Source organism: Micromys minutus (assembly GCF_963924665.1).
Source record: "Micromys minutus genome assembly, chromosome: 23".
NCBI classification, from domain to species: domain Eukaryota; kingdom Metazoa; phylum Chordata; class Mammalia; order Rodentia; family Muridae; genus Micromys; species Micromys minutus.
In genome coordinates, this window is record NC_137958.1 from 29,048,103 (window position 1) to 29,063,681 (window position 15,579).

At 40.4% G+C, this 15,579-nt stretch overlaps 1 protein-coding gene across 2 annotated transcripts in view; it reads right to left on the reverse strand.

Annotated features, from left to right (window-relative positions):
- Positions 1 to 10,544: 10,544 nt before the first annotated feature.
- The window catches only part of KRIT1 (KRIT1 ankyrin repeat containing), a 30,494-nt gene continuing 25,459 nt past the window's right edge, over positions 10,545 to 15,579 (reverse strand). For both annotated transcript variants that reach the window (XM_080936142.1, XM_080936141.1), the window contains 2 exons: positions 14,155 to 14,271; positions 10,545 to 10,983 (listed from right to left, as the gene is read on the reverse strand). In XM_080936142.1, coding sequence (XP_080792268.1) covers positions 10,915 to 10,983; positions 14,155 to 14,271 — 186 coding nt within the window. In that variant the 3' untranslated portion in view covers positions 10,545 to 10,914. The remainder of the gene's footprint in view (positions 10,984 to 14,154; positions 14,272 to 15,579) is intronic.

Sequence of the window (15,579 nt, forward strand, 5' to 3'; positions counted from 1 at the left end):
CTTACTTACTGGTAGCTCTTGCACGAACTAAGACAACAATTTTACCTTTTCGTGTGTTTTTTTTTCCTCCTTTGAACCTACAATACAAATGTTGATATTACCAGAAGTAGGATGAAAATGTTGAAATTACACACCACAAGGCTAACTACAGATCCTCACCTCTCCCTCCCCCACTCCAAATCCAGCTGTGGCCACTGTAGACCCACCTGCCCCATCTTCAGTGGACCTCAGACATGTTCTGCTCCTCACTCCCCTCCTGTTACTAATGGCTTTACCCCCAACTGCAGCAGGCACTCACTGGCAACCCCCAGGTCCCTCCGGGCAGACAATCAGACAGGCTAACTTCAGGTCTTCATCTTTCCTTCTATTTCTCTGAGTGCAATCCCTCAGCGTCACGACCAGCTCTGTAGCAAACCTTCTGTTGTGCATTTCCTTGCTCTCTGCCTTCATTCACAGGTAACGAAACAGATCATGGTGGAGCACCCTGACTTTTTTCTGTTCTCTAGCCCCCCAGCACTGCCCCCAGCCCATCATCCTCACACATTTTACCTGGACCCCAAGAGGCCAGGATTCCTGAAGAATTTCCTATCAGGCAACATGCACATCTCATTTTGGGAATTGATTTCTGTGCTGTGCAGGGGATTTGAACTATAGACCATTTACTCTAAGTAATATACACACAGCAACTCTCAACGAAGTAAATTCATGAGATTATAAACTAACTTCAGGTACACAGTAAGAACTCTGATGCCGTGGCTGAGTTGATTTCATTTCGCAGAGGCAAGAGTGGGGCATCAGATACAAATGCAAATGAATAAATGTAATAAAGCATGTAAACAGATTGGAGGATAGGCATTTATCATCTCAGTAGATCCAAAAGAGCCATTTGTTTTAAAAAAAAAAAAAAGCCTAAAGGAACTGAGACTATTGATCTCTTCTTGCTAAGTCAAAAGCAATGGAAGTGAGGAGGTGTACACTTGGACTTATAGTCCCAGAGCACACAGCCACGACTGTTAGAGGCAATCAGGACATGAGCAGGAAGCAGCTGGTCATACCGCAGCCACTGTCAAGAAGTGGCATCCAGAGAGAACAAGGGGTGGGGACAGGCCATAAGAACTCAGGTTCCTCCCTGGATTCTAGCACACGTGCGCACACACACACACACACACACACACACACACACACACACACACACCAAACCCAAGCTAACATATACAAAGTTGGGAAATAGCACAAATATTTCCTGTCTTAATATGGTACTTGAGGTGCTGTGATCAGTAAGTCTATAGGTCTGTAGTAGCAAGGGCTGAAAGCGATAGTTTTCCTAGATAAGATCTGGAGTGTGTGGGGGAAAGAACAATTTCAGTTGCTGGGATGAAACACCATGACCAAAAGCAACTTTGGGAGGAAGGGGTTCACTTTCATGTCACTGTTCATAGAAGACAGTCAGGACAGAAACTCAAACTGGGCAGGAACCTGGAAGCAGAAGCTGATGCAGGAGCCATGGAGGGGTGCTGCTCACTGGCTTGCTCTTCATAGCTTGCTCAGCCTGCTTTCTTATAGAACCTCTATCCTAGGGGTTTCCCCACCCACAATGGGCTGAGTGCTTCTCCATCGATCACTAAGAAAATTCCCTACAGGCTTGCCTATGGCTGGATATTTGGAGGTATTTTCTCAATTGTGGCTCCTTCCTCTCCAGTGACTCTAGCTTGTGTCAAGTTCACATAAAACTCGACAGGAGAGCACCTGTAAGTAAGAAGTTAAATTATCCCTATTTGCAGAGCATATAACTCAAGACTTAAAAGACCCTAAAAAGACAGTACCAGAAAAAAAATCAACAAAAATATTTGGATCTGTATAGTGAGCTTGCTATGAAAAAACAAAACAAAACTGGAAAATAATCAATTCATAATAAGTTCAAAAACACCAGGAGTAATGTTAACTAAGGAAATAAAAGACCTTTATGAAGTTATTTATTTACTTATTTATATTTAAACAAGGTCTTGTTTTATAGCACCAGACTGGCCTTGAATTTATGATCTTCCTCCTCCTTCCTGAGAGTTTGCATTTATAGAAATATACCAACACAGTTGACTATATTTTGCATTTTTTTAAATTGAGAAACTTTTTTTTCTTTGCAGGACATTATAAAAGTTAGGCAAGCAATCTACCTCTAAGCTACATGCTCTGACCTTCAGAAGTATGAGCTTTTCATAAAACGCCACTGCCCCTGAAGTCATTGAAAATTTACTAATTCATAACTCAGATGTACTGCATAGGTGGTGATATGGGAAGTTTACATATTTCCAAAAATTTTAAAAGCTTTTACTTATTTATTTTTCGTAACAAGATACAACGGACTTAAGATCCGCGCAAACCTGGTAACTTGAGGAAAACGTAACTGAATATTTACAGAGATGGGAGCAGAGTAGGAAAACCCCAAATTCCAAAACCTTTCATGTTTGCTTTTCAGTTGTGTCTAACCCATGTTGCCCTACAGATGCTGTAAGACAAGGATCGAGTTTGTTCTCTCATAGGCCGAGCCAAAGCTGGCCCACGATTGGTGGATGGTGCACTCCCCAGTGTTTTCTGATGTGCCTGAAATATGGCTGTGTGGAAATGCTTCCTGGGAGTTCTATTTCCTTTTTGTTTCCTATTAAAGACACGTCTTAATTATTATAACCTTCCAATAAATCTTGTATCTGAACCGACAAGTGCGCTCACTCTCACTTTTATTTCAAAGTGACGGTGGTTATGTCAAGCCTTCACGTTTCCACATGCATTGTAAAATCCGTGTGTGTCAGGTTTCACAAAACCCCTTGCTTGGTTCTCAGTGAGCGTTGACCGTATGAGGTTGAAGGCAGAGTTTAAGAAGTCAGGTGTTTGGCTATCTCTATGCAGAAAAGCTCATTTTCTTTGTGGTTTAAATATAACTCGAAGATCTACGGGTTTATTTGACTAGATTTTTCTGTAGCCAATGTGTATGTAAATCCATGAGCTTTCCTTTCTTAACCTTCCCAGCCTGGGCGGTTAGGCTTACGGCTTGTACCACCCCACCCCACCTTAATTAGAACCAATTAGTGTTCAGCTCCTGATAGGATTACATATGTTTACATTGTGGCACACAGAGCGTTTTTAAAATCCAAAGCTTTTTAAAACGAGGATTGCAGTGTCTCAGAATGAGGATAAGTGAGCCAGAGACCAGAGCTTCTTTTCCACTGCCCAAGGTCACATGTCCGAATCTGAACCCAGGACTGTGGCCAGGAGCTGGAGGAACGCTTTTTCAATCCAGCTGGTTCAGCCTAAACCTGAGGTAGCATCTGCCTCCCCTAAATCACAAATGCTGCAGACTCTGTAGTACCCCTAAAGCAGTGGTCTCAAGCTCTCCAGTGCGACCCTTTACTATACAGTCCCTCATGTTGTGGCGACTCTCAACTATAAAATTATTTTTGAGGCTACTTCATAACTAATTTTGTTACTGTCGTGAATCTTACTATAAACAACTGTGTTTTTCATTGGTCTTAGGTGATCTCTGGGAAAGATTCATTTGATCCCCAAAGGGATCCCAACCCACAGATTGAGAATCACTGCTGTAGAGGGACAGGCTACCCCAAACGAGAATTATGTGCTGGGAAAGCAAACAAGAAGTCTACAGTTTCGTAGAAGTAACAGTTGGTGATCTTACACGCTTTTTCCCCAGGGAGAGGGGGCTGACACTGAGACCTTCACGTACGGTGTTTTCCCATAAGGAGAACCACTAGCAACGTGTGTCTATTCCAATGGAAATTAAGTGAAAATGACAAGGCCGGATTTCCGGTGACTACCTTACTGAGTAGTGTAGACAGTTAACATTTTCATTATAGTAGTGAACCAGGTTATTTGAAAACAAGTATCTGAAAAACCATTTTACTGGCCACAGAATATTCCACTGAAGGAGTTGCTATCAATTACCCAGTGAGACGGTTTGACTGGTGCTGCCAAGGCGGACAACTTGAGTTTGATGCCTGGGACTCACAGTGGAAGAAGGTCAAATATGACTCCAGCTACTTGTCCTCTGAACTCCACATGTGAATCCTCTTTCCCCGTGCACCCCTCCCCTGCCCCCGCACATATACTCTCCCCCATAAATGTTTTAAAGGCTGAAATACGTAGCTAAATAACACTCTAAAAATGTGTTTGAGAAAAATCTCCGTTCTCGCGAGCATTAAGTCCTAATCTAAAAACACATTGCCAATTAGATAAGCAAAAACGAAATCAAACTATTTTTTTTTTAAACAAGTATTAGTAAAGTTGAAGATATACCTGGTAATGTGTTACCTATCTGAACGATGTGGACGTCCAGGTAACTACAAGACTGTGTTCAGTGTGGGGAGGAGATCGCTGAGCGGCGAGGCTAAAGCAGCGTAAGGACAGAACGCAAACACTGGAAGCGGTGGACTGGGAGCGTGAAGGGAGGAGGGTGTGCACCGGATGCAGGATCTGGAGGCTGGAAAGAACCGGCTCTGGGCTTAGCAATCCTTAGATCAATCCCGCAGAGCCGCTCTGGGGCTCTCCGAAGCCGGCAGGGGGCGTGCCCGCTCGGCGAATGCCGGTGATTGTGGCGATGAGGGTTGCGCAGGCTCAGTCGTGTCCCGTCACCCTCGGGCGTTTAAGAGCTGGCTTTGGTCGCAAGGGGGTACTAGGTGGGGCCTGCTGTCGTTCAGCTGCTCAGCAACCATCTCTGGCCGGCGGTGGGGCAGTGTGCTGGTAGATTGTCCTCTCCTTGAGAGATCTTGCAGCCCTAGAGATCTGATTTAGGTGATCTGAGGCGAGCGGCGGGACAAGCCGTAACTCATTTAATAGTTTTGACTAGACATTAAGTGAATTCGGGTACCTACACATTTCTATTATGCCTTTGTTTTTTTTTTTTTTTTTAAGTTGCCCAACTTGTACAAACATTTCTGCTTCTTTTTTAAAAATGTGTTTAAAATGTATGTATATATTCGATGATCCAACTGAATTTTGACACAGATGTGATTCCGACCATCGGAACATTCTTCCCTTTCTCTCACCAATTTTTTTACCCCAAATATCCAAAGCAACCCTAGGCAAAAATAATACCGGAGGCATTACCATAACCAGTGCCTTAGTTACTGTTCCATTACAGTGAAGAGATACCATGGTCAAGGCCACTTGTGAAAGAAAACATCAATTGAGGGCTCGCTACTAGTTTCAGAGTGTTCGTCCCTGACCACTGGGGCAGGAAACACAGCAACAGGCGGCCAGACATGGCAGTGACACGTGCTTACATGGCATGTAAGCTGAGAGCTTCCATCTGATTCATTAGCAGGAGGCAGAGAGGGGACAACAGTCAGTCCTGACAACAAGGCTGCATCTCCGAATTCTTCCTAAACAGTTTCTACCAACTGAGAACCAAACATTCAAATTTATGAGTCAATGGGGCTGTTCTCATTCGAGCCACATCTGGTTTCTAGACATACTACAGAGCCACATTAATACAAAACAGCATGATGCCAGGTGGTGACCGTATCTTTAATACCAGCATTCAGGAGGTAGAAGCAGGAGGATCTCTGAGTTCAAGACCAGCCTCATTGTAACTAGTAAGATCTCAATGCACACTATCAAACCTTTAAAAAACTCAAGTACTGACAATAATATATTCATATACTTTTATGCCAAAATGCCTTTAAAATTCTGTACATGTATCTGTTTTTTTAAAAAATAAAGTTGTAAGAAAAAAATACCCTTGCAGAATACAAAAAGACCAGCCTGGCCTCAGAGCAAGTTCTAGGACAGCCAGGGCTACGCAGAGAAACCCTGTCTTGAAACACCACACTACACAAAAGCCAAACAATCTGTGGTGCTGGCCTAAAACTGCATTCAAATCAGTGAAACAGAAGAGCAAGACATAAGTTACACTATTGCAGCCACTTATTTTTTGAAAAAGAAAACGGCATCTTCAGTGCATGGTGCTAGGGAAACAGCTGTCTACATGCAGAAGACTGAACTTACTTCACTCTTTCTATCACTGCACAAAACCCAGCTCCATATGGACTGAAGAATGCCACAGACAATCTGAACCTACTAGAAGAAATAGTAGGAAGTGTGCACAAGATAAAGCTGTAGATAAGGACTCTCCTACGTGGGACTCCGGGTGCTCAGGGTAGACGGCCAATGACTGACTAACAGAAATTGAGGAAAGTTACAAGCTGTTCAGCACAGGAAGTGGTCAGTCAAGTGAAGAGGCCATAGGAGAAGAGCAAGTCTTTGTTAGCTATGTGTCCAACGGGATTACTATTAAGAACACAAATAATTCAAAACAAAACACCAAGAAAATAAATAGCCCAATTAAAAATGATCCATAGGTCTGAACACCGATTTCTCAAAAAAAAAAAAAAAAAAAAAAAAAAAAAAAATATGGCTGCTAAATACTTTTTTTAAAAAGTTCCACATTTGTAGATATAGGAACATTTTCAGAATCCAAAATGGTTAAAAGTTATTGTAAATTAATTTGTTTTCCCTTTTGATCTGGGCAATACATCAAATGTGCTATGTAGCTGGGCTGCCATTTTAGATTAACTTAATTGACTTTTAGTATATACTGTTATAATACACACTGACTGTATATTAAAAACTCATATATGACAAATTATATTTAAGAAAAAGGTTCAGTTAATCACTCAGCAAATGAAATCAAAACTATGGTAAGAGAAAGAGAAACAATTGTTCATTGATGCTGAATAATTACTATACATTACATAAAGTGTACATACAATTAACCATATCAAGGAAGGTGCAGCCTCTGGAGAGATCAGTGTGGTTCTTCAGAAAGCCACAAGTATAATTTCCATGTGCTAGCTGCACTACTCCAGGGCATATACCTCATAGGACTCTCTATCCTTCTACAGAGATGTGTGGTCATTTGTGTTCATTGCTGCTCTTGACAATACCTAGGAAATGGGATCAGTTCATCAACAGATAAATGAGTAATGAAATGTTATCTATCTATCTATCTATCTATCTATCTATCTATCTACCTACCTACCTACTTAGCTGCCTGTCATCTATATCTATCGATCCATCCACCCACACAGCCACCCATATATACACATAATAGAATTCTATTTATTTGCAAAGAAACGTTAAATTATGAAAATTGAAGGTAAATGAATTAAACTGAAAAATTATACTGAAGTAACCCAGATCCAGAAAATACAAATGCCAAATGTTTTCTTTCATTTGAGGATCACATCTTGAACTGTGTTTAACTTGGAGTACCTGTAGAAGCCAGGACACTAGAAAGGGACCACTGAATGGGCATGTCAGGTGTTAGGCCACAGTTAATGTCAGAGTAGAAATGGGGATGGAAAGGTTTAGGCAGGGAAGAGTGTGGGAGGAAGAAAAACACGGGGATGGTTAATCAAAATAAAGTATTATGAGAAAGCTATATGGAAAACTATTTTGTAAGCCAATTAAAACAGATAATTAAAAAAAGTTCTAAGATACCCTGCATGGCTGGATACTGCTGCTCCTAGAAGCCACTGATTAATAAACATAAATGCTAGTGCCAGGTGTGGGTCTGTGAGTTGTTGGGCAGGGGGCTCCAAAGGCCCCCCAAAACAATACAGGCTCTCTCCGTGAGAGAGAACTTGATGGTAAGAGCCTATTAGTGAAGACAACACACCTTGGTTACAGGATAGAAACCAAGCCGAATGTTTCCTTCTTGCTGTTGGCTTTTACAATGCCATCAGGTTCTCCGCAGGGTGAAGGGGTAGAAAAGCATCAACTGACGCTTCCAGCTATGAACCCGATGGACAATACCAGTCCACTAGTGGCAATGGCTGTTAGAGGTGCAACAGCCCACTCTGGTTGAATTTAAGGCTTGCTTTGCAGGAAGGAATTTGTGTTTAGTGTTGTAAATCCAGTTAAAGAATCATGGCTGGGCAGGACTGTTGGGAAGGGTAACTTACCCCTGTTGTTCACCCAAGTTGCACTGGGGTCAGACTGTCTTCTAAGCACCTATGTTTATGATAGGTAATCTTGGCTGCTAACTTGACATACTCAGCCAGAGAGAATAAAGACCTGCCTCCCTCAAAGTGATCTCTGGGCATGTCTGTGGGGGCACTGCTAATTGATGTAGAGGGCTCCAGCTCAGTATGGGTAGTACCATCCCTAGATAGGTGGGCTATGTGTACTAGTTAGATGAGCAAGCCAGTAAGCCCCGCTCCTATATAGCCTATGCTTTAGTTCCTGCGAGCTGAAACAAACCCTCTTCTTTCCAGGTTTCTTTTGGTCAGTGTTTTATCATGACAACAGAGAAGCAACCTAGGACAACACACACAGACAAAAACTACTCTCAGCCTTAGAGAAACTTCTCTTCACAATAAACAGGAACAGATGAAGAGATTCTTGCTGCCCAAGGTGCTGAGAAAAAGTGACAGATGAGTTCTCAGACCTGAGTAGGAAACTGAGACCACCACTTTTAAAGCTCAGGAGTACCACACAAAAGAACTGATGTGAAAGCTGGAAGAGAGACAATGGGAGCAAAGTAAGATCTGGGCACAAAAGGCATGACACCACAACCATCAGCTTACAGTAGCTCTGGCTTCCTGCACGGGACCTGTACAGGATTAAATCTTTCAACATCCAGTCATGGATTGAGGGAAGAAGGCAGGGGTCCGACCTTCCCTGCTCAACTATTTACTGGATCCTGAGGGATTCTAGAAGAGGAGGAGTCATGGTTTTCACATGTGAACCCATTGATGAGCCCACCAGTCTCTACCAGTTCCATACCCATGGTTACCGACAGTTCTGATTCCAATCAGTGAGTCACAGAATAAAACAAAACAAAAAAACAAACAAATACCCCCATGCATTAGGAGAAAACATCTGTAGAAAGGAGGGGAGATTGATGGGAGTGTGGGAGAGATAAGGGTGGTGATGGTGAGAGTAAACACAATGTATTAAATACATAGGAAACTGTGAAAGAATAAATTTAAATTTAAAAAGAATTGGTTCTGAATAGAATGAGGAAGTCTGCTGCATGGGACTGTGAGAGGTTACAGGAGGGACTGAGGTGAGAAGCCCTTCCTTTATACTGAACAGCCCACATATAAAGCAGTGTTTGCCTGCTTACCTTCACTTCTTGCAAGTGAGTGAATCTACTCTGTTGCTGCTACTTCTGTAGCTGTGAGCCTTCACTGATATCAGAACCCAACTCCTTGAGCCTTTCAATTTGAACTACAGACCAAAAGTGCTGTAGGAGTCCTCCAGGCCTTCATCACTGTTGGGGCTCCTGAGGGATCCACTCCACAGACTAGGCAGCTACTGTGTTTTCAGGCTCTCCAGTGTGTTCACAGACATGGGGAGACTAGCCAACTCTTCTTACATAAGCTAACCTATAAATCCCTTGTAATTGACATTTCCTTTTTTCAGTTTTGTTCTACAGAACCCTGACTAATACATGAATCATGAAATGTATCTGTGTTAATACATGGTGATCAGACAAAATGATCTGAGGCAGAGAGGCAGTGTAGAGCCTGTGTCAGGCTACCAGCCAAGAAAACAATGGCAAGGACCTTAACTCTGGTGGCTGCAGTACCATTAGGAAGGGAATGAGAAAGGCTTTATAAGACATTAGATTGGGGCTGGAGAGACGGTTCAGTGGTTAAGAGCATTGACTGTTCTTCCAGAGGTCCTGAGTTCAATTCCCAGCTACCACACAGTGGCTCACAACCATCTGTAATGGAGTCTGATACATTCTTCTGGTGTGTCTGAAGACAGCTACAGTGTATTTATACATATAAACTAAATAATGTCTTTTCATGGCTATGTAAATGGATGTAATCTGACAATGCCATTAACCAAACAAGAAATAACCATGGGGAAACATATTCTGTTTCTAGATATGATGAAAACAAACTCATTTATAGCCTATATTAAGAGCAGCTATAATAACAGGAACTTGAACTTAAGATCTAGAATTCAGAGAAATTGAGGCTCAAGATTTAGGGTTCAGACTCAAGAACAAACAATAAGGTCTAAAATGGATTAAATACCCAGGAACTTGTTATTCAGAATCAAAAGTATGTATGCTGCACAGAACAAAAGGCTTTCTTGTTAGTTAGCCTCACTTAACTACATAACCTTAATTTTAGTAAGTCTTACACACAGCATCACTTAGAATAAAAAGTTATGTCACGAGTAGAAAATGACATAAAGATTATATGCTTGTATGTGTGCTTTGGTATGACATCCAGTTTTCTAATTTAATTAGATCTAAGATTTGAAATTAAGAAATTATTTCCAAGCCATCTTTGGTATACCCAGAGGATGAAAAACTGTGCAGGAGTGTTAAGACACTAAGACTGAATCAAGTAACTCAGCAGCAACCCTTTGAGGGAAGCCATCTTGTGGTAGAGACACCTTTAATGAAGATGTTTAAAATACCTTGAGACGTGTTTATAGATCACAGAAGAAATGGTTTAAGTAACAGATCTAAGTACAAAATACATTTTATTTATTCAAACCATGTTGGTTTTCAGAATATTTTGAAGTAACACACAAAATTATATCCAAGCTATATTTTAATTTCATCACATTCCACACTAAATTCTTTACCATTTACCAAAAATAACTTTTTATAAAGCTTAATATTTTGTCTAATATAATACAGACTGCTGACCTATTTTTATGTGTTTCTCTCAAAAATTAAAAGAGCTTATAAACATGTCATACAAAACTAAGTGGTATATTACACACCAAACGTGAGTACAGATTCTGTACAAAATATGTAACAGCATATACATACTACATGAGACTACATGCCTTGTTAAGTCATACTTTCAGAAATCTTTCATGGAAAAAATTCTACATTACAAAATGTGGTAGTTTGTACTCAAACTCAAATTCTTTTCATGAATTTCTTTCAGAGGGCATTAGTTGTCCATTTAACTTCATTAGCAGCTTTACCACAAGACCAGCCTACAAAATAAAACATAGGTTAACATCAATTAGGAAACATATAAAAGCTTAAAAGACATGTCAAGTAGTGGGCATTTTCATACCTACTGAAGGTAACATTATTAGGACGAGAGAGCATGTCAACACACTGGGCAGATCTGACACCCCTGCAAACCCACGAACTTAGCTCTAGACCTATACGTGTGAACACTTGTCATTTAAGAACTCCCTTTGCCTAGTAGCCCCAGCCCTGTAGGTTCAGAGCCATCATTCTCTGGTTCAGTTAAACAGTTTACCCACTGGCTTTACTTGGCCTACTTTAGATCATATAGCGGTAGCCTGGCCCAATTTCCAGCCCGGTTATCACACCAGACACACAACCAACACAGGAGTCCACATACCCAGGTCAAACAGCAAAAACGAAGATGGCAGGATTGGCCAAACAGTACAGAATGTTTCCCATCAAACCCACCAGCCCTACAGAAGTGTTCTGTAATGAGAACTACCTAGATGGATCTCAGGGCATAAGACTGAAAAGAGTTATCATAAACATTAGCAAAATATCCAGGGAAGATACAAATACTTGATTTGAAAACTGAAATTGAATAAGGAGAAGAAACATTAATGAGAACACAAGCTGAAATGAAGATGTAATTGAAAAACTCAATATGCCAATGAAAAACTGAGGGAAAGTTTAACAAGCAGACTCAATTCGAGTCAAGCAGACAACAGATACCTGGACTAAAACATAAAAGGATCTAGACTGAATAAACAAAAAAATTAAAAATTTTAATAAGCATAGGAAAGAAGCACACAGGAGATGTGGGACACTAGCAAAAGATCAATCTTTGAATCACAGGCATAGAAGAGGGAAAAAAATCCCAGGACAGTCAATGACGTAAACCAGGTCTGTAACGAGATGATGCATGAAAAGTTGCCCACACTATGGACACAGAACACCAAACAGTAAGACTAAAAAGAAACATCCAAAAGAATATACAGTTAAAACACTAAGTATACATAACAAAAGAGAAGAAAACAACAACCCTGCCACAAGTCACATACACAGGAAAACCCATCATAATAACACCTGCTTTCTCAAGGGAAACTGAAAGCCAAGGAAGCCTAGAGGAATGTACTCCAAGTTCTACACAGACCAGTTGCAAAACTAGACTACTGTAACCAGTGAAACCATCTACCAAACAGCCTATAAAATATAAAAATTCATGTCCAACTACAACAAAAACATTAAATGGAATATTAAAAGCAATTATTTGAACTAAAGAGAGAAATAAGTAAAGCCAAGAAACCTTGAGGGACAGGGTTGGGTAGAGACAAAATACAACTAAGAACACAGACCAGCAAAAAAAGATCAAGATGACTACAATCTACATACACCTTTCAATAATAACTCTAAATATTCTTGGCCTCAAGTCACCAATCAATAGAAACAGACAAGCTTGGATTAAGAAACAAAATCCATCTATGTGTTGTTTAGAAGAAATTCATTTTAGCTTTAAAGGTACAGACTACCTTAAAGTTAAAGGAGAGAAAAAATATTCCAAGCAAATGGGATAAAGAAGCAAGCAGGTGCTGCTATCCTAATAGCTGACAAAATCAACTTCAAACAAAAACTAATCAGAAGGAACTGAGAAGTAGGGAGAGAAATCAACACAGGAGGATAGGGGAGGGGCAATATAAAGCCTCAGGAATTATATTACTTTTTATTTAGCTAACCTTGTACGCACATACACACAACAGATACAACCCTCAGTTGTCTCTGGGTTGAGGCTGAAGGTAGTCCCCACTGATAAAGGCACTGCACACTGAGGACACAGGAGAAGGATATTTTGAGATAGATCTGACCTGAAAGCCTCTTTTTTCGCGTGGTCTAGCTTTCATATTTCAGAACTATGAAAGCTGCCTAGGAAGCAATTAAGCAGTGCTATCCAGCTGCATGGCACCTATGAGCCACGGCAATTACCAGTGTGGCAAGATATGCATAAAGGGGCAGTAAATAGCAATTACATGCCAGTAATAGTCAACAACTGTCTAACTGGTCCTAAGGCACAAGAGGGAAATCACGCCTAATACCAGTTTACCACAGCTAGTGAGATCATGGACCTTAGAATATCCACTTTGCCAGACAAGTCTAATTCCTTACTACACTCTGAATCTTGTCCTTCTACCCACAGAGAAGTGTAAAGCCACCACTCACCAAAGCCTTCCTACAGCAGATGGAGAGCGCCCCAGACAACTACAACTGGACACAACAGAGATCAGTGGATCATGGGGACCCAGTGCCAACTGATACATCTCTACTATGGCTCCTAGACCTGTGGCTCAGGGAACATTGCAGAAGAGAAGGTGGAACATCACAAGAGCCAGAATATCAGACTCTTAAAATCCTAGAAATAGCTGGATAAGTAAGGCCTGAACAATGGCAACATCAACAGAAAGATCCCATTCAGAGACGAAGAACTACCATAGCAAACTAATGGCCGTTGGATGAGGAATGAGCCTTCCCCAGGAATGAGCCCCTTTTTGGTTGTTCAGTACAGGGTGGTTAGTCCAGAAACCACAAACACACAACAAAAATGGCCTCAGCAGGTTGTAGTTATATTTATTTGTGTACACATGTATACATACATATACACATGTATGTAACAATAATAATCAAAGAAAAAGAGGCTATCAACTTGGGGTGCAGTGGGAGGGCCTGGAGGGAGGGTACCTGGAAGATACTGAAGAGAGGAAAGGGAAGGGGAAAGTGATATGATTATCCTTCAATTAAAAAAATTTTTAAAAAAGAAAAATAAATTGGGGATAGAGGAAGAATTTACTTAGGATTCTGAAGATGGTCAAGAAATGCTACCCAGAGCATAGTGAATGGTTTAGATAGTTTAGTGAATGGTTCGTATAGAGTAGTGGTCAGGAAAGAGGAGAACTTGAAGAGACAGGGAATGACTGGTCAGAATTACAGGAAATGATGTAAGGAAGAGCTTAACTGGTTTAAAACAGAAATACAGTAGTTTGCCAAGTTTCTGGCTCCTTTAGTTAGGAAAGGGAATCCCATTTTCATCTAATACTAAAGGTTTCCGAGGAAGTTAACTGAATTAAATATTAAAAAAAAAGAACTTTAGTAAAACTATAGTGCACTATTATTAGTCACACTAATTCATCAGTACTTGCCTGTTTTGTGTGCACTATAAAGCTCATTTTGTTTTCCATACTGTGGATCTGAAAACAAGTACCAGCATCTCCCAGCTGCCATGTAAAGCAACAATACTTAAGACTGATGAGCAATGCCTGCAACAGAATTAGAAATTATTATGTTAAAACAGAGCGAAAGGTAACATTTACTCAGCCATGGTAGGGCATGCTTTATTAATCCTACTTTTTGGGAGGTGGAACTGAAGATCAGAAATTCAGGGCTATCCTTGGCTAACAGTTAGAGACCAGCTACATGAGACTCTTGTCTAAAAATGCCAACAAATGCCCTAAACAAGAACTGCAGTACAGTTATCACCTAAGTGTTTATAATTAAGTGTAACTGTTTTGGATATCATTTTTAAAGCCTACAGTGCCCACACTAACTTCACACAGCCTGTAGGACCCATAAACCAGCTCCAGAGACTACCATGAACAGTGACAGTGTTTGTATCAGACTAACAAGCATTCTTACAGACACCCAATCTCAGTGACTTGGAGCATAGTATGTTATGCAGGTTAAAAAGTAATTAATATATTTAGTACCTTTCATGAATATATACACAGTACTTTTAGCTCTGAAAATTATACAGTGGGATTGACAAGATGACCTTAGCAATTTCATTACACTGAAAATAAGTACGCTAGTGTGCAAATATTTATTGTAGAAATAAAAAAACAAATATTGGGGATATATTCTTCATAAATTCAAGTATTGTATAGTGTTCTCATTCATCATACATAGGTTTATGTATATATCACACGTATGTATTATTGCTCTTAGTTTTAATAGTCCAGTCATTGCCCCACTCCCAGTCTGCCCTCCCACAGACACTCATCCCATTCCTCCTCCCCAACTCCAAGCTTGTCCCCAACCCCTACCTCCTGCAAGGCCTCCCCAAGGAGGCCTCAAGTCTCCATGCCTAACATCTTAAATTTTTATTGTTTCTATCCGGCAAGTAGACTGAAATTCCCTTCTATTTTGGGATATACTTAATCTTTAATTTTTCTGTCCTCATAATAACTTATACTTTGTCTTAAATATACATTTATATGAAACATATACATATTCTTCTTATACTGTCCTTCAAAACAGATGTACTTAGAAATATTAGCTTCTTATAAATGGCAAGTCTTAGAATGTTAACTATAATAAGCTAAGAATATACCAAAATATAACAGTTTAAAGTTGGTTTTTGTTTGTTTTTGAGACAGGGCCTTATTTTGTAGCTTTGGATAGTCTGGAGCTCACTATGTAGACCAGAATAGTCTCAAACTCCTCCTTCTGCCTCCTGCGATTAAAGACATGTGCCACCACACCTGGTAGTTTAGGGCATTTTTAAAGTGGGGTTCTGTAAAGGAAACACAGTATAGTATATAAAAGAATGCCATTTGTTTAAAAATCAG